The sequence below is a fragment of the Canis lupus genome, chromosome 1 (genome assembly GCF_011100685.1).
Source record: "Canis lupus familiaris isolate Mischka breed German Shepherd chromosome 1, alternate assembly UU_Cfam_GSD_1.0, whole genome shotgun sequence".
Classification (NCBI taxonomy): domain Eukaryota; kingdom Metazoa; phylum Chordata; class Mammalia; order Carnivora; family Canidae; genus Canis; species Canis lupus.
The window spans coordinates 49443754-49459749 of record NC_049222.1 but is presented as its reverse complement, the minus strand read 5'-3'; the positions used below and the strand labels follow the sequence as shown (position 1 = coordinate 49459749).

The 15996-nt window shown below is 42.1% G+C and overlaps 1 protein-coding gene across 1 annotated transcript; it reads left to right on the top strand.

Annotated features, from left to right (window-relative positions):
* Positions 1-142: 142 nt before the first annotated feature.
* Positions 143-12134, top strand: SOD2 (superoxide dismutase 2). The gene is made up of 5 exons (XM_038526471.1): positions 143-438; positions 733-935; positions 4990-5106; positions 6833-7012; positions 9122-12134. Exons 1-5 carry the CDS (start codon positions 416-418, stop codon positions 9265-9267), a joined length of 669 nt encoding a protein of 222 aa, XP_038382399.1. The 5' UTR covers positions 143-415; the 3' UTR covers positions 9268-12134.
* The last annotated feature ends 3862 nt before the right edge of the window (positions 12135-15996 follow it).

The window sequence follows — 15996 nt, the reverse complement described above, 5'->3', positions numbered from 1 at the left end:
CTGCGGCAGCGAGAGCCAAGGGGCGGGGCCGCGCCGGCGGAGGGGCGGGGCCACAGGCCCCGGGGGCGGGGCCGCGGGCCGTACCATCTTCCACCAGGGTGGGGGGTAGAGCGCGGCCTTCCCTATGGTTACACGCCCAGAAACGGGCGGGTGGGCGCCGCCGGTCCCCGGACCCCCTGGGGCAGGTACCTCAAGTCCCCCCTTGTCGGGTTCCCTGGGCCAAGGGCGCGGGCTGGCTCTGGCAGGGCGGACCCCGGGGCCGTGCACCCCCCGGCGTGGGAGCGGCGGGAGCAGGGGGCGGAGCCCGTGGAGGACGGCGGTGTCCTTGCGGCGCCGCCGGAGACGTGCGTCAGTGGACGCCGGGCGGTCGGCGCGACCCTCCGTCTCCGAACGCGGACTGGCAGGCGCGCTCACCATGTTGTCCCGGGCGGCGCTCAGGTGAGGCGTCGGGGCCGCGCGGCGCCGCGCACACGGGTCAGGGCCCCGAGGGCGAGGGGCACGGGCGGCCGCCTCCATCCGGCCCGCTCCCTGCGAGGCCCCGGCTCCAGCGCCCCTGCGGGGTCCCGGCGTCGCGGGGACGCGGCGGCGGCGCTGCCTGAGGGGCAGGTGTCACGCCTCAGGGAACCGGGAGGGCGCGCGGGCGGGCGGGCTCGCGGGCGGGGGAAAGGCCCCGGCGGCGCTGGGTCTGCGTGGACGCGTGAACGAATCGGTGTGTGTCTGCTCCGGTTCCAGCACGAGCAGGACGCTGGTGCCGGCGCTGGGGTGTCTGGGGTCCCGGCAGAAGCACAGCCTCCCCGACCTGCCGTACGATTATGGCGCCCTGGAGCCTCACATCAACGCCCAGATCATGCAGCTGCACCACAGCAAGCACCACGCCGCCTACGTGAACAACCTGAACACCATCGAGGAGAAGTATCTGGAGGCGCTGGAGAAGGGTGGGTGCCGGGCCGCGGGCGGGCGGGCGGGCGGGTCGGCGGGGCCGCGTCGCCTGCCCCCGGGTTGACCTGGCGCCAGCACTCACGAGGACAGCACTCACTTTGTGGGAAATTGGAACAGGCCTGTGACTATCTACTAATACGTAGAATTCAGTATTACCATATAATAGACACTTACACTTTTTTTTGTTTGTTTCCCCTAAAGAGCTCAGGTGACAGAACAGTAACGTGTGGACTTTTGTGTGCCTGCGGGCGTGTGTTCCAGAATCTGTGTTTTCATGTCTCCATACAGAACCGTGTTACACTTCTCAGCCTGTTAATCAGTGGCATTGAAAAAAATCAGTGCACTGAGAAATCAGAAAGTACTAGAAAAATAATTCACTCTACGTATTGCTTAATAAGCTGCATAGTTTTTTTTAAAAAGTGCTTTCCCTTTCTTTTTATTGACTTTAGAGCCCCTGAAATTTGTTGAGTAAATTTCAGACGGTGACATCTTGTTGACTGGGGGCATCTAGTGGGAAAATGCAGTATTTCAGCCTGATTGTATGTGGTAATTGGCTAAACAAAAACAAAAGGAAGTTGCCACATTCTGGAAGATTTGTGACAGAAACCTTGAGTACTGGGAAAAAGGTGGGGTGATTTGAACGGGAAAAGGGTTTTAGAGAATAACAAATTTGGTAAAGATGTGGTAATGATGACAAGGTGGGAATATCCCAGTTGTGAAATTGTTTCCTGGATGACAACATCTGACAAGGCAAGCCATTCTCTTCAATATTTTAAAAACAACTTCATTTCAGCCATTGTGCAATCATACCTTTACTTGTTTCATGAAAGCTGCTGACAAAAAAAAAAAAAAAACTTTGCATTATGTTGTGTTTTGTTGACTATCATGAGTACCTGCAGAGTTTTCTTTTATTTAAAAATATATATATATTTTAAAGACTATTGAAGAATTAGATTTTCATGTTTGAAAATTTGGGGCAAAAGTATTAAGTGAAATAACGTCATCAATCTCATGACAAGTATATAAATAAGTTTCACACAAAAGTATTTAACTTTTATTGTATTTAACAGGAAAAAAATTGAAACCAAAGAAAATGTTGAACTTAAGAAAAGTTTTTATTATTTTTTAAAGATTTTATTTATTCATGAGAGACACAGAGACAGAGACCTAGGCCAAGGGAGAAGTAAGCTCCCTGTGGGGAGCCTGATGCAGGACTAGATCCCACCCTGAGCCAAAGACAGATGGTCAACCTCTGAGCCACCCAGGAGTCCCAAGAAAAATATTTTTAAAAGCAAATAGTAAGGCCCTGCCCAAATTTCTCTTATTATTAATATTATTTTTTTGAAATATAAGCTGTACATCTGTTGTGGGGCTCAAACTTACAACCCGAGATCAAGAGTCATATGCTGTACCAACTGAACCAGCCAGGTGCCCCCTCAATTTTATATTAAAATTTAAAAATGACGAAGTAAACTTTAAGAGATTGAGATCATTAAGCAATTTTCAATAAGCATGTTTCTTTACAATTGGGAAGTATTAATTACTGTTGACTTATTAAAAACCAATATGAAACTTTTAGAGTGACTTCCTTAGAATAATTACTAAGAGAGACAGTGGTCAGCAAGAAAATTTTTTTTTTTTTAAAGATTTTATTTATTTATTCATGAGAGACATAGAGAGAGAGGCAGAGACACAGGCAGAGGGAGAAGCAGGCTCCATGCAGGGAGCCCCACGTAGGACACAATCCAGGGTCTCCAGGATCAGGCTAAACCACTGAGCCACTGGGACTGCCCAAGAAAATTGTTTTGTAAACATAACAAGAAGGTGGCATCTTAAAACCGCTCTCACAGAGGGTCTGTGTATTCTGAGATCACTTGGCCCTCACTTCTCTGAGGTATGCCCTAAGAGCAGATTAGAGAACTTCTATTATGTAAACTCCCTAAGCACTGAGCTCTCAGTGGTACTTTGTGTCTTTCACTTTGCCCCTTAGTATTTTGTGAATAATGAACATTTGGGACTTGATTGAACAAGGGAATTGCCATTTTTGTTAATAGTTAAGGTTAGTTTCTTGAAGACTTGGAAAAGAATATTTTGCCTACAAGATAGAAAAAAAAAAAGTCTTCAAATGTGACTTTGTGTATAGCTGTCAGAATTTTTTTCCATAAAAATTACACTTAATATATTCATTTATCTAGCTAGCAAACATTGTTGAGTGCCTGATATGTCAGAGGCAGTATATTGGCCCTTGGAACTCAGAATGCCCAGAAGTCCTTGTTATAATTGGAACTTTGGTTCTAGTGGGGAGACAGATGAACAAGTAAATAGTATGCCAGGGGTTTTAAGTCCTATCAAGAAAAAGGAATAGGGGAAGTGGCGGGGAATAGCCCATTGTATATTGTGGTTTGAGAAGGCTTCGCTGACGAAGTTGACATGTCAGTGGAGACTTGACGGAGAAATGTGGGAACGAGTCATGAGGCTATCTGCAGGAAGAGTATCCTAGTACAGGCAACAACAGTCAGTGGAAACTAAACTGGGAGCAGACTGAGCTGCTGTCTTGTAAGTGCAAGGGAGGCCATTGTGCCTGGAGCTGGGGCAGCGAGGCCCTGCAGAGGGTCAGATGACCAGATGACGTGCATCTTTGAAGCCGATTGTAGGGGATCACTCTGAGTGAGAGGAGCAGCCTTTGGAGGGGTTTGACTAGAGGAATGCCATAGTCACTTTGGGGTCTAGAGGAGCCCTCTGGTCACTGTGTTGAGAACAGTGTAAGGGGCACATGTGGAAGCAGGAGACCAGTGTGGGATGGTGGCATGGATGCAGGTAGGTAATGTTGCTGGTCTGCACCAGAGGTAGGAAGATGGGATCAGGTGCTGAGTCTTTTTTGAAGGTAGAGCTGGCTTTGCCGGTGGGTATGTTGGATTGAATGTGGTGTGTGAGAGAAAAGGAGTAAGAAATGACTAAGTTATCAGAAATGTCCTGAGAAAACAGCTGGCACTTCGTGGGATGGGGAAGGCCATTTGGAGAGTAAGTTTGGGTTTGAAAATCTAGAGTTTCAGTTTTGAATATGATGAATTTTTTGGTTATTGTAATGTTGAACTATTTTCTGATGAATTGTAGAAAATGAGAGCTGAAAATCTATTTTTAAAAACTTTTATTTATTTTTAGTAAACTCCACCTCCCTTATGGGGCTCGGACTCAGCACCTGGAGACCAAGAGTCTCATGCTCTACTGACTGAGCCACACAAGCACCCCTGAAAATTTATCATTTAGTCTGTTTATGGAACCACACATGTCAGTGTGTCACTGTTTTGTGTCTGTTCTCATCGTTGCTGAAATCTTCCTTTTTTTTGTTTTTTGTTAAAGGTTTATTTATTTATTCATGAGAGAGAGAGAGAGAGAGAGAGAGAGAGGGGCAGAGACATAGAAAGAGCAGCAAGCTCCTTGCAGGGAGCCTGATGTGGGACTCAATCCCTAAACCCGGGATCATGCCCTGAGCCAAAGGCAGATGCTCAACCACTGAGCCACCCAGTCATCCCTGTTGCTGAAATCTTTAATATTGTAGAAAACTTTGAGTTCTTTGAAGCTCAGGAAAGAATTTTCTGCATGCTTTGTACCCCCTACTGGGCCTCTCATTAGTTGTTCAGCGTGTTATTAATTGAACTGAAAATCCACTGGGACAAATAATTTTTTTTTTTAAGGATTTTATTTATTTATTCACGAGAGACACAGAAAGAGAGAGGCAGAGACACACAGGCAGAAGGAGAAGCAGGCTCCATGCAGGGAGCCTGATGTGGGACTCGATCCTGGAACTTCAGGTTCACACCCTGAGCCGAAGGCAGATGCTTAACCACTGAGCCACCCAGGCATCCCAGGACAAAGAATTTTAAGGAAAAAAAATTTTTTTTTGTAGAATCCCAGAATTGTGGAATTTTAGGACCTATAGGAATGTTGTAGATAAGCTAGTCCTATTTTATGACATTTTACAGAAAAAAAAATGGTGTATAGAAGGATTGAAAAGTAAGAATTATAAAAAGTCTGTTTACCTCTTTACAGGTGACATTACAGCTCAGATAGCTCTTCAGCCTGGGCTCAAGTTCAATGGAGGAGGTCATATCAATCATTCCATCTTCTGGACAAACCTGAGCCCTAAGGGTGGTGGAGAACCAAAAGGTTGGTAGATATTGATGTAGTCTTAGCTAAATGTTGTGCACAATAGGAATGACTGGTGCTTTTCTTATGTTAATTCTGAGGTATCATAGTGGCATATTTTTCATAGCAAGGAGTACAATGAAATTGTAACTTGGAAAGGGACATGTGTAGGAATGGAGAGTGTGTTCAGGGAGTTATGTCATCACCTTAATACACACACACGGTGTCAGATATGGTATCAACTTCTGGTTGAAATGTACTGTGTTTACGTTAGAATAAGACTGGTAAACAGTTTTTAGAAGAATTGAGGAACCCAGGAGTGGGTAAGATACTTAATCCTTCTGTACATACTTTCTTCATCTCTATGATACGGGCATAATAATAGAGCTGTTTTGAAAATTACATAAGTTATCAAGCGTTAAAATGCTTAGAATAGTGCCTTTTGCTATTATTACTCTTCCTGATAAAAAGTCAGTTGTCCGAGAAAATGAGGTTTTGCAGGACACCTGCAGATTAATGAGGGGACTACAGAGCCAATGGTCTTGTTCACTGCGGTTCGTTTACTTGATCTCTTGTGCGACGTGTGGAGGCCCAGACAACTTGAATTCTCTTCCTCACTCCAGGGAAGGTATGGGGCATAAGTAGAGCTCTCCCTGTCTCTGGGCAACTTCAGTTTCTGTGGGTGAGTTTGTTTTTGTTTTGTGGAAGGCATCTTTGGTACTTGCAATAAGCAATTTCATTTGTAAGTAAAGATGAACGGGAGAGTAACTATGGGAAGCTGGACATGTCTTTTTATGCATTAGGTCTGCAGATGGTGACTTAGTACTTTTGACAGTTAGTAGAATGTCAGATGTGCCCATATTCAGCCAAAGATCTTGGTACTCTGACACTTTGGGTTATCTGTACCACTTTATTCTTTTTTTTTTTTTTTTTTTAAGATTTTATTTATTTATTCATGATAGACAGAGAGAGAGAGAGAGGCAGAGACACAGGCAGAGGGAGAAGCAGGCTCCATGCCAGGAGCCCGACGCGGAACTCAATCCCGGGACTCCAGGATCGCACCCCGGGCCAAAGGCAGGCGCCGAACCGCTGAGCCACCCAGGGATCCCCTGTACCACTTTATTCTATTTGTGCTTAAAATAGATAACTACTTTGAAACCATTGGAATCAGAGAAGTGATATTTTTGGCCCATTTGATTTGGTTGATGTAGTCAATCTAGAATTATATTCTACATTGCTACAGAATAAAAGGACTAGCTCTTATAGTGTACCCTTTGTTCAGTAATAAAAGACAAAATCATTCTTTTTAAAATTATGTAATTGTGAAAGAAAAGATCTAGGCCACCTTGGGGAAGAACCAAATATCAACCATAAAATTTTATTCCTAGATTGAGACAGAGTAACAGGTAGGGTAGAAGTCAAAGTAAAATTTTCTGTTGAAGGGAAAAAAGAAAGCTAATGGAAAATATTATTTCTTTTCTGATGGAAATAGCACAGTGAGGGAAGAAATCTCTCTAACGTGATTCAGTAACAAACACATGTATTAAAATGAGACCTTATGACGCTGGTGTCAGGGCAAGAGCAACTTGGTGCTATCTGGGCTCACAGGGTTAGGTTATGTCTTCATATGTTGCCTAGTTGTATCTTGTGCCATATGACAAGCTTATTTTAAATATGTAATGACTTTTTTTTATTGCAGTTGTTGCAATCTGTTCATTTGTGGGTGTTTTTGGATTCTTCTAAATAGGGGAATTGCTGGAAGCCATCAAACGTGATTTTGGTTCCTTCGACAAATTTAAGGAGAAGTTGACCACTGTATCCGTCGGTGTCCAAGGCTCAGGTTGGGGTTGGCTTGGTTTCAATAAGGAGCAGGGACGCTTGCAGATTGCTGCTTGTTTTAACCAGGATCCCCTGCAAGGAACAACAGGTTAGATTTGAAAATGGTTTCACATTTGGTTAGTGGGAGGTGGTTCACTGTAAAGCATTTACCTTGAAATAAGGAATGCTAGCAATGATTGAAGCTATTAAGAACACGTACTCATGTGAGTAAGTCTTAACAGCTGATAATAAGCTGATAATACTGAGTCAAGCAAAAATGCTTTAAAAGCCCTTGATATTTTGTAAAATTAGTACATGTAATTTTACAGCTACGTTAACAAAAAATGTTTTGAACATAAACTCTACTTCATTTAACAGAGAATTCCTATCAGCTTACATAATTACATGCACTGAAATTAGATAAACACCACAAAGGAGGAAAAGACCTGTAAGCTGAGTCTGACCTAGACCTTGGACTCTCAGCCCGTCTGGCGACTCCCTGTGGTCAAACTTGGCACTGGAGCTCAGATTTCCAGACTTGCTTTTTGGGGGTTTTGGTTTTGGTATAGGAAAATATTTGGATTAGAAGCTGCAGGCTGGGTTCACCAAACCCTTTTCCATGTTGAGCCAGGTTGAATTAGAATGTCTTTAGGAGATAGTCATAAGGCAGCCAGCAGTTAGTTAGAACTTTGATCTGCAGTGTAATAGACCTGTGGTGACGTCTCAACCTCAGTCACCAGTTCTCAGCCACCTTTTCTCTCCTCTCCTCTCCTCTCCTCTCCTCTCTTCTCTTCTCTTCTCTTCTCTTCTCTTCTCTTCTCTTCTCTTCTCTTCTCTTCTCTTCTCTTCTCTTCTCTTCTCTTCTCTTCTCCTCTCCTCTCCTCTCCTCTCCTCTCCTCTCCTCTCCTCTCCTCTCCTCTCCTCTCCTCTCCTCTCCTCTCTTCTCTCTCTCTTCTCCTCTCCTCTCCTCTCCTCTCCTCTCCTCTCCTCTCCTCTCCTCTCCTCTCCTCTCCTCTCCTCTCCTCTCCTCTCCTCTCCTCTCCTCTCCTCTCCTTTTCTTTTCTTTTCTTTTCTTTTCTTTTCTTTTCTAAAGATGTTATTTATTTATTCATGAGAGACAGAGAAGGCAGAGATACAGGGAGAGGGAGAAGCAGGTGCCTCACAGGGAGCCGATGTGGGACTTGATCTCAGGACCCTGGGGTCACATGCTGAGCCAAAGACAGATAGATACTCAACTGCTGAGCCACCCAGGAGTCCCTCAGCTACATTTTCCAACATTTTTCATACATGTCAGCAGACTTTCTTACATGCTTCACTTCCCTGGATATGTTCAGATTTAGCCAGAATCTAAATGGCTCTTTTGGGGAAAGTGAGATACTAGAGAATGCTATAGTCAGGTCTATCTTTTAAGGCGTGACAGAAAAGGCTGTGATTTCCAGGTAAACCCTGGCCACACCTGTTTCTCTTCCACTTGAGGAAAGCCCATTGGAATGAAAATCAGTGAAAAAGTCATGGCAGTTTATTTAGGGGAAAAATCATTTATGAAGTTTGTTACCTTAATTATTTATAATACATGATTAGTGACTAGCTCCCCACTGATGACCTACTGGTTGGGACTTGTTGGACAGGAGAGCTATCATTTAGTTTGAGAGTTTTTGAAAATGAGTGTTGTATAAGTAATTCTTTCTTCGCAGTATTTAATTTCTGAGAACAGTGTCTCTTTTTTTTTTTTCCTTTTCAGTTTTCCTTGTTAACTTATTCATTCTTAGTGTCTCATAAATGCTCTGTATTCTTTGAGACTAACAATATTAGCCTTGGGAGCAGAGTGGTTCTCCTAAAACCCTCTTGACAGCTTCAGAAGTTCCTCAACCACCCCCATAAACATGGTAACCTTACTGATCTCCCCAAGAATTGGCTTGTGGATGGACTTGTTGGTATTTTAAGAACAGCCGTTAAAATACCGTACATAATTTTCCGAAGTCTATTTTAGACTTCTTACTATTTATCATATTTTCTTCCAAAGAGTAAAGTTTGAAAGTTTTTTATAGGGTATTTGTTCTTAGGCAAACTTCCTATTTGTAAAAGAAACAGAAAATGGATGGCAAGGTTGTGAAGGGTAATTTTGTGTGCATAGGATAAAGTTTAAATTGAGAATATGCAGTCAGGTTTTAGATTGAAATTCACAGGTTTTGCTTTTTTCCCCCCTTCTCTCCAATAGGTCTTATTCCACTACTGGGGATCGATGTGTGGGAGCATGCTTATTACCTTCAGTATAAAAATGTCAGACCGGATTATCTAAAAGCTATTTGGAATGTAATCAACTGGGAGAATGTAACCGAGAGATACATGGCTTGCAAAAAGTAAAACATTATCATTACATTGAGCAAAATAAGGTTTTCACAACTATTTTTGTAGTAGTGCAGAGTACCATAGTAAACCAGTAAGCTGCTCTATTGTAGCATTTCTTAATGTAGCTTGTTCAAGCGTTTTATGAACATGATTCAATGCTATGGATTTCTTGTTTTCAAATTTTGTTGTTGGGCAACTGAAAAAAGTAAGTGGTTTGTGTGATATAGTCTTTTCATTGAACATCTTTTTCATAGAGTTCAGATAGCTAGCAGGTTATAATTGCCATCATAAAACCATCAAAAAGATCTCATCCTTGTCCTCTTCAGGCCTCCAGGGAAGCCTTTTGCCTCAGTTCTATTGCACTTGTAGAAAATCTGGTCCTTTGCCCCACTTGTTTAACGATAAAAGATTAAATTTGTTTCCCAAGGGAAATGTTCAGTTTTTCTAATGAAAATTGCTCTTTTTGTAAGTAGTCTTCTGTCTAGTAGTAGTACTTGTAGATATCACCCATGGGCCTTTAATTATTTTTGGTCACATTTTCCATAGGGTTAACACCATTTTGGCTTAAAAAAAATATAACTTGATTGCTAATTGAGAATTGCTTTATTATGAAAAGGAAATGGTTCTGCCTTTGAATGTTTCTGTTGGGAGAAATAAAAAGACTTTCATGTGAAATTTTGTCATCAAACATAGATGTGTGTGTTGGGTACAGGCTTAAGGCGGACAAATCTGGGCCTTATTGATAAAATGAACGTTGGGAATGAGGCCAGAGACCATTCTGGCCAGGCACCTGCCCCCTTCCCTGCCCTGTTCACGAGTACCACTCTGAGCAGCAGCCTGGGTGGGGTGCTGCCTTTCCAGAGTGGCAAAATGGGGAGGAATTGTCCGGGAACACCGCTTTTCAAACACTTGTCTTTGAATTATTCTATCATTATTGATCTTGTTTTCTTTTAAAAAATGTGCAGTCATGATAGTAGCTTTATACTGTATAGTCCTTTAAATAGAGGAAAACAATACCCATAATCCAGTGATGCAGCATGTCAGATTGTGTTGCTGTTTTGTGTTTGCAGTTGGAATTGTTTAACTCTAGCAGGATCCTTTTCTTTTCTTTTCTTTTTAAAGATTTATTTATTTATTTATGATAGACACAGAGAGAGAGAGGCAGAGACACAGGCAGAGGGAGAAGCAGGCTCCACAACGGGAGCCCGACACAGGACTCGATCCTGGGTCTCCAGGATCGTGCCCTGGGCCAAAGGCAGGCGCCAAACCACTGAGCCACCCAGGGATCCCCGCAGGATCCTTTTCTAATTTGGCTTAACATTGTCACATGTTCCATGTTTCATCATTTTCCTTATTTTTGGTGGCTGTATAATTTATCAATTGGACACTTCCTAATTTATTTTACAGTTCTGTTATTGAATATTTCATTGGTTTCTAATTGTTATTCAAATAATGCTGTGGTGAGCAACCTACATAGATTTTACCTTATTTTTTTTTAATTTTAAAAAATATTTTATTTATTCATGAGAGACAGAGAGAGAGAGAGAGATTGAGAGAGAAAGGCAGAGACACAGGCAGAGGGAGAAGGAGGCTCCATGCAGGGAGCCCGACATGGGTCTCAATCCCGGGTCTCTAGGATCACGTCCGGGGCTGAAGGTGGTGCCAAACCGCTAAGCCACTTGGGCTGCCTAGATTTTAATTTCTATTAAAATAATTTTTCTATATAGGTTTCCTCTTAAACCTATTTAGTAACAAGATGTTTTCCCAAGTTAGTATATTATTTTTCTCCCAAGTTTATTCTATTTTTTTTTTTTTTTTTTTGCACAGGAAAATGGAGTAACTTAGCAGTTTCAATATTGAAGACTGAAGTTTAAAAAAAATTAAATTTAAGGCACTTTTCTTTCAAAATTCAATTAGAAAGTATTTAGGCTTTCTGAATTGTCAGTAGTGTTGATGATATTAGTGATAACTGTGTGTGTGCTTGTGGATTGAAGACACTTTGGAGACTAGGATTGCCATCCTTACCTATACCACGGTAAAGTGACTTTCATGGAGGGCAAATGAGGGTCATGTGATTACTGCTTACATATATACACACAGATATCTGTTGTATATATACATATGTATATATATACACACACGGGCACATATGTTCGTATGTATGCAGATATATATGTATAAACATGGTAGAGAACTCTGTTTAAACAGACCACTTACCAAAGTAGAACGTTTTTGAAAGGCGGGCTTTTGAATACAAGTAATCTGCTAGATCATGGTTTGTATTGAACTAGCACGTACGTAGATTACAGATTCATATAAAGCTCTTTGACTTTTATTAAGCTTTACGATTTAAAAAAAAAATCAATGTTGAAATTTCTATGGGGCTCTATTTTTGCTTTGATTTTATGTTGAGGGAACAAGGGAAAACACACTGTTCTTCCCTAAGGTTTTGTTTTTTCCTCCCCATTGGATAGATTTTAAGAGACTAAGATAATTTACAGATAAAGATTTTAATCAACGAGTGGAGAATGAGACTTCAAGGTTTTGTTTAGCCCGGTTTTTCATAATAGAAAAGAAAGAGAAAAAATAAAAGCCATTTCTTCTGAAATGAACCAAGCACTGTTCATCCAAGAGGGGTTTTTGTGACTGAATCAGCAGTGCCTGCTCTTTGTTAGCTTTGCTTCAAACACCATAGCGTGATTAGTGCTGAAAACAAGACCCAGGACAAATACTGTCCAAAATAGAATCTGCTGCTTGAACTGTTGTGTAATAATTAAACTTTGATGTTGAGAAATTACAGTTTTATTGTACTCCTCAAATACATGATACTAAAATGAGATTGGAGTTTCTGAAAAAGTAACATTAAAATGATAAAATTAGGATTGATGTGTGGTGTTACTCATATCTAAAACTACATCTAAATACAACTTTTATTTCCTGTTTTAATTTCAGGGGAGCTACTATTTGGGAAAGCTATTGGGGAAATGTTTTATAAATCACTGTTTCTCATTTTCAGTCATATTTAATGACTGGGCAAGCTGATGTCCTGTCTTCCAAGGTACACATCAAACCTGGGATACAGTAAAAATCCTATAAGGTCCTGGATAGTTTTCATTTAATTATCCATTAGAGAAACATTTATTTTCCTATTTTAAGTGTGAAGTTTTTTGATTGTTAATAAAAGAATCAACTATCAAAAGAGGTCTTGTATTATGCATGTGTGTGCAAACATTAATATTCCTGTAATGCTTTGTCATTTTTACTGCTTTTCTATTGGAAAGGGATAATAAATAGGTAGTTGAAATTATTTTACTATTAAAACTCAGAAGGCATATGAAGCCTCTTCATATCTGTAGTAACATCTGATAATATAATAGCATAGTATTTTATGTACTAAATTATAAAGTTATAACATCTTTTTTTTTTTTTAAAGATTTTATTTATTCATTCATAGAGGCAGAGAGAGAGGCAGAGACACAGGCAGAGGGAGAAGCAGGCATCATACAGAGAGCCTGACGTGGGACTCGATCGAGGGTCTCCAGGATCACACCCTGGGCTGCAGGCGACGCCAAACCGCTGCGCCACTGGGGCTGCCCGTTATAACATCTTCAAACACTAACCAGATGTAAACTATTGCCTTTGAGTGCCTGGGTGGCTTGGTTGGTTAGGTGTCCAACTCTTGGTTTCGGCTCAGGTCATGATGTTGGAGTTGTAGGTTTGAGGGCCATGCTGGGCTCCATGCTCAGTGGGGAGTCTGCTTGAGATTCTCACTCCTTCTCCCTTGGCCCCTCCCCCTGTGTGTGTGCTCTCTCTCTCAAATAAATGAATAAAATATAAATAAATAAATATATATATATATATATAAAGAAAATTGCCTTAACTATAGGTAGCACATCTTGTGATAAAAGGCTGTTTACTTCTTTTTTTCCAAAAAGTTCTGGGCTGGTGATACTTTATCCACTCAGAAGTATGAGCTCACCTCATACATCTTCCCCTGGACTATACATATAACAGTTTTAGAAAGGGAAGTAAGGTGCACCCGTGTTTGGTGAAGTCATGCTGCATGCTCTTCCACTCATGCTTATAATGGTAATGGGTGCTGAGGCACCTGGGTGGCTCAGTGGTTGAGTGTCTGCCTTTGGCTCAGGTCATGAACCCGGGGTCCTGGGATCGAGTCCTGCATCAGGGTCCCCGCAGGGAGCCTGCTTCTCCCTCTGTTTGCATCTCTGCCTCTGTCTCATGAATAAATAAAATCCTTAAAATCTTGAAAAAATGGTAATGGGTGCTATTCTCAAGATTCTTCCGGAACATTTTACAAAAAAATAAGACCTCTCAATTTAAATTGTGAAAAGGAAGGCAAAGGAGTGCCTCTGAATCCCTGCTTTCTGCTAGTCTTTTATGTTCAGTGTGCCATTGTCACGTTTGGTGCCTCTCAACACAGAGGCAAATCTGTGTTTGTGTCAGTCCCCACTCAAACACGAGCTCTGGGAAGGCCCGGGACAAAAGCTTGTTCATTTGTGTCTTTGGGACTGAGTACACTGTTCTAGGCCCATACTCAAATATTTATATTAAATGGTGTCATTAATTCAATCTTCATTGTAAATACATGTTTGCAAGGTTCAGTTCACCTCCCAAAACCCACAGAGATGCTGTGACTGAAGCCCTCATGCTTGCTACTCTCCCTGCTGCCGGCATTTGTACCCGTCACAGGAAGAAACCATGAATTCCACACTGGCAGGGCTGGGTTCTGGTCCTGGTGCTTTCACTCAGCAGCTGTGTGATATGGTCAGCATGCATGTTTCAGGTCCCATCCCTTTAATTTAGAAGGATAGATTTGGAGAGAGCATCTTACCTGCCAACTCCCAGCATTTTATGGATTTATCTGTGTATTGACTAAAATTGTGGTGGATAAATGAATACTGATTATACGAAATGGTCATGTCACTTACAAAAGGCAACCGTCCAGCTTATTATTAAGTATTCCAATAGAAGACTTGCTGGTGTTGCTCATAGTGACTCCATCTTTCACTGGGGCTTGAGAAGGATGCCAGGAAGAAAAAAAACAAACGAGTCTTTTAGTTTCTTATCCCCACCAGCATTTAAGCAATATCAAAAAGGAGTGTTCAGTTGGCTAAGCTGTCTCCTGAGTACCAACTTGTATTAAATTACACCTTAACTAAATTCGGACTTTATTCCTTTTATCTCCTTTGGCCTGGAGTAATTGTGTGACTAATCTGTTATTGATTTGGAGTATGTTATTTCTTTATTGCCTTTTCAGAGACATCTTGCATGCCATTGACTTGTGAAATTCTCAGTGAACTGTTAAATTTCTGGCAAAGAGTCTTGAAAACAGAGGAGAGATCTGGGGGGAAATAACCCTTACGGAAAGTAAGATACAATAAACCCTGGCACCCACTAGATTTAGAGACTACTACAGATTAGACATTACAATTTTTTTATTAGAGAAAAAAGAAAAAGAAAATGGCTCGTAATAATATCTCCTGTTTCTTCACAGGGAGTAGCATAGCACAGATTGTGGAACTAGGTTGCCTGAGTTTACAGTCTGGCTACATCACTGTTTTTCTGGTTGCTGTACTGAGAACCCCTGCTTGAATAAGCTATAAATGTTTATTTCTATTCTATATAAGGCTCCAGGTGCTTCCTCTAGGCGATCACTCTCCTATTAGTGTTTGACATACCCATGCTTCCACCATGCCCCACCACCTTCGATATGTGGCATCCAGGGTTCCTGTTCTTGTTGGCATTGAGCTAGCAGAAGTGGAGAGAGCATGGGGGATTTGCTCCTGGGGAGCTTGTATGGTCTGGCACACATCACTTCTGCTTACATTTCACTGGCTAGAATTGAGTCATGTTCCAAACGGTAAGGGACACTGGTGCGATCTTGTCTATGGGTCACCTTTCTCAGTCAGTGTTTCTCATTGTCAGAACATCTATCCCCAAAGTCCCAACTCCAAGAGATACACAGTCCTGTCCACTAGGTTTGTTTGTGGCCCCTCATGGTCTGGTGACCTATGAACCAAAAAGTCACGGTGTCTGCCCGACTGTCCCATCCCAACCTGATGTACATGGAGGTGCATGCACAGAAAATGACAGTAACAAGTCTTGTTGAGAAGGGGGGGGAAGATAACTCAGCACCCACTGGTCCATGGTAGCATTGTGATGGGTGAGAGCAGTTTCCGGATTAGACCTGGGTTTGCTCCCTGTGCGGTATTCTGACAACTGGTTCTACCCTCTGGAGGTTCTCAGTTGTGCATCCTCCATGATTCATTGGGGGTAGGTGATGGGCAATTCCTTCTACTCAGAGGACGTATAGCTTTCCTGGCCTGGTTTCTGTCCATGCAAGTTTGGGAGGTCTGAAAGTTATTTTAAAACTCAAATGCTGACTTTTTAGTTTGACTCTATTGTTTCCTTGGCGATACGATCCCCTTAAACACTTCGTTTCTACTTGTTGCCAATTCATGTGCCAGGACCCACTTCTACAATTTTTTACTAGACAGACCTCTGAAGATTGATTTATATCCTTGCTTCTTCACCCCATCAATGTAATAGTGCTACTTTTTTTTTTTTTTAATATTTTAAAAGAGAGACCGAGAGCACACACAGGGGAAGCAGCAGTGTGAGAGGGAGAAGCAGTCTTCCCACTGAGTGGGGAGCCGGACATGGTACTTGACCCAGGACCCCAGGATCATGACCTGAGCTGAAGGCAGATGCTTAACTGAGCCA

Excerpts from the sequence above, each read along its gene's own strand:
- SOD2 (XM_038526471.1), top strand. The coding sequence starts at position 416 with ATGTTGTCCCGGGCGGCGCTCAG. Across the intron at positions 936-4,989 it reads TCTGGAGGCGCTGGAGAAGG|GTGACATTACAGCTCAGATA; the intron begins GTGGGTGCCGGG and ends ACCTCTTTACAG. Across the intron at positions 7,013-9,121 it reads TCCCCTGCAAGGAACAACAG|GTCTTATTCCACTACTGGGG; the intron begins GTTAGATTTGAA and ends TCTCTCCAATAG.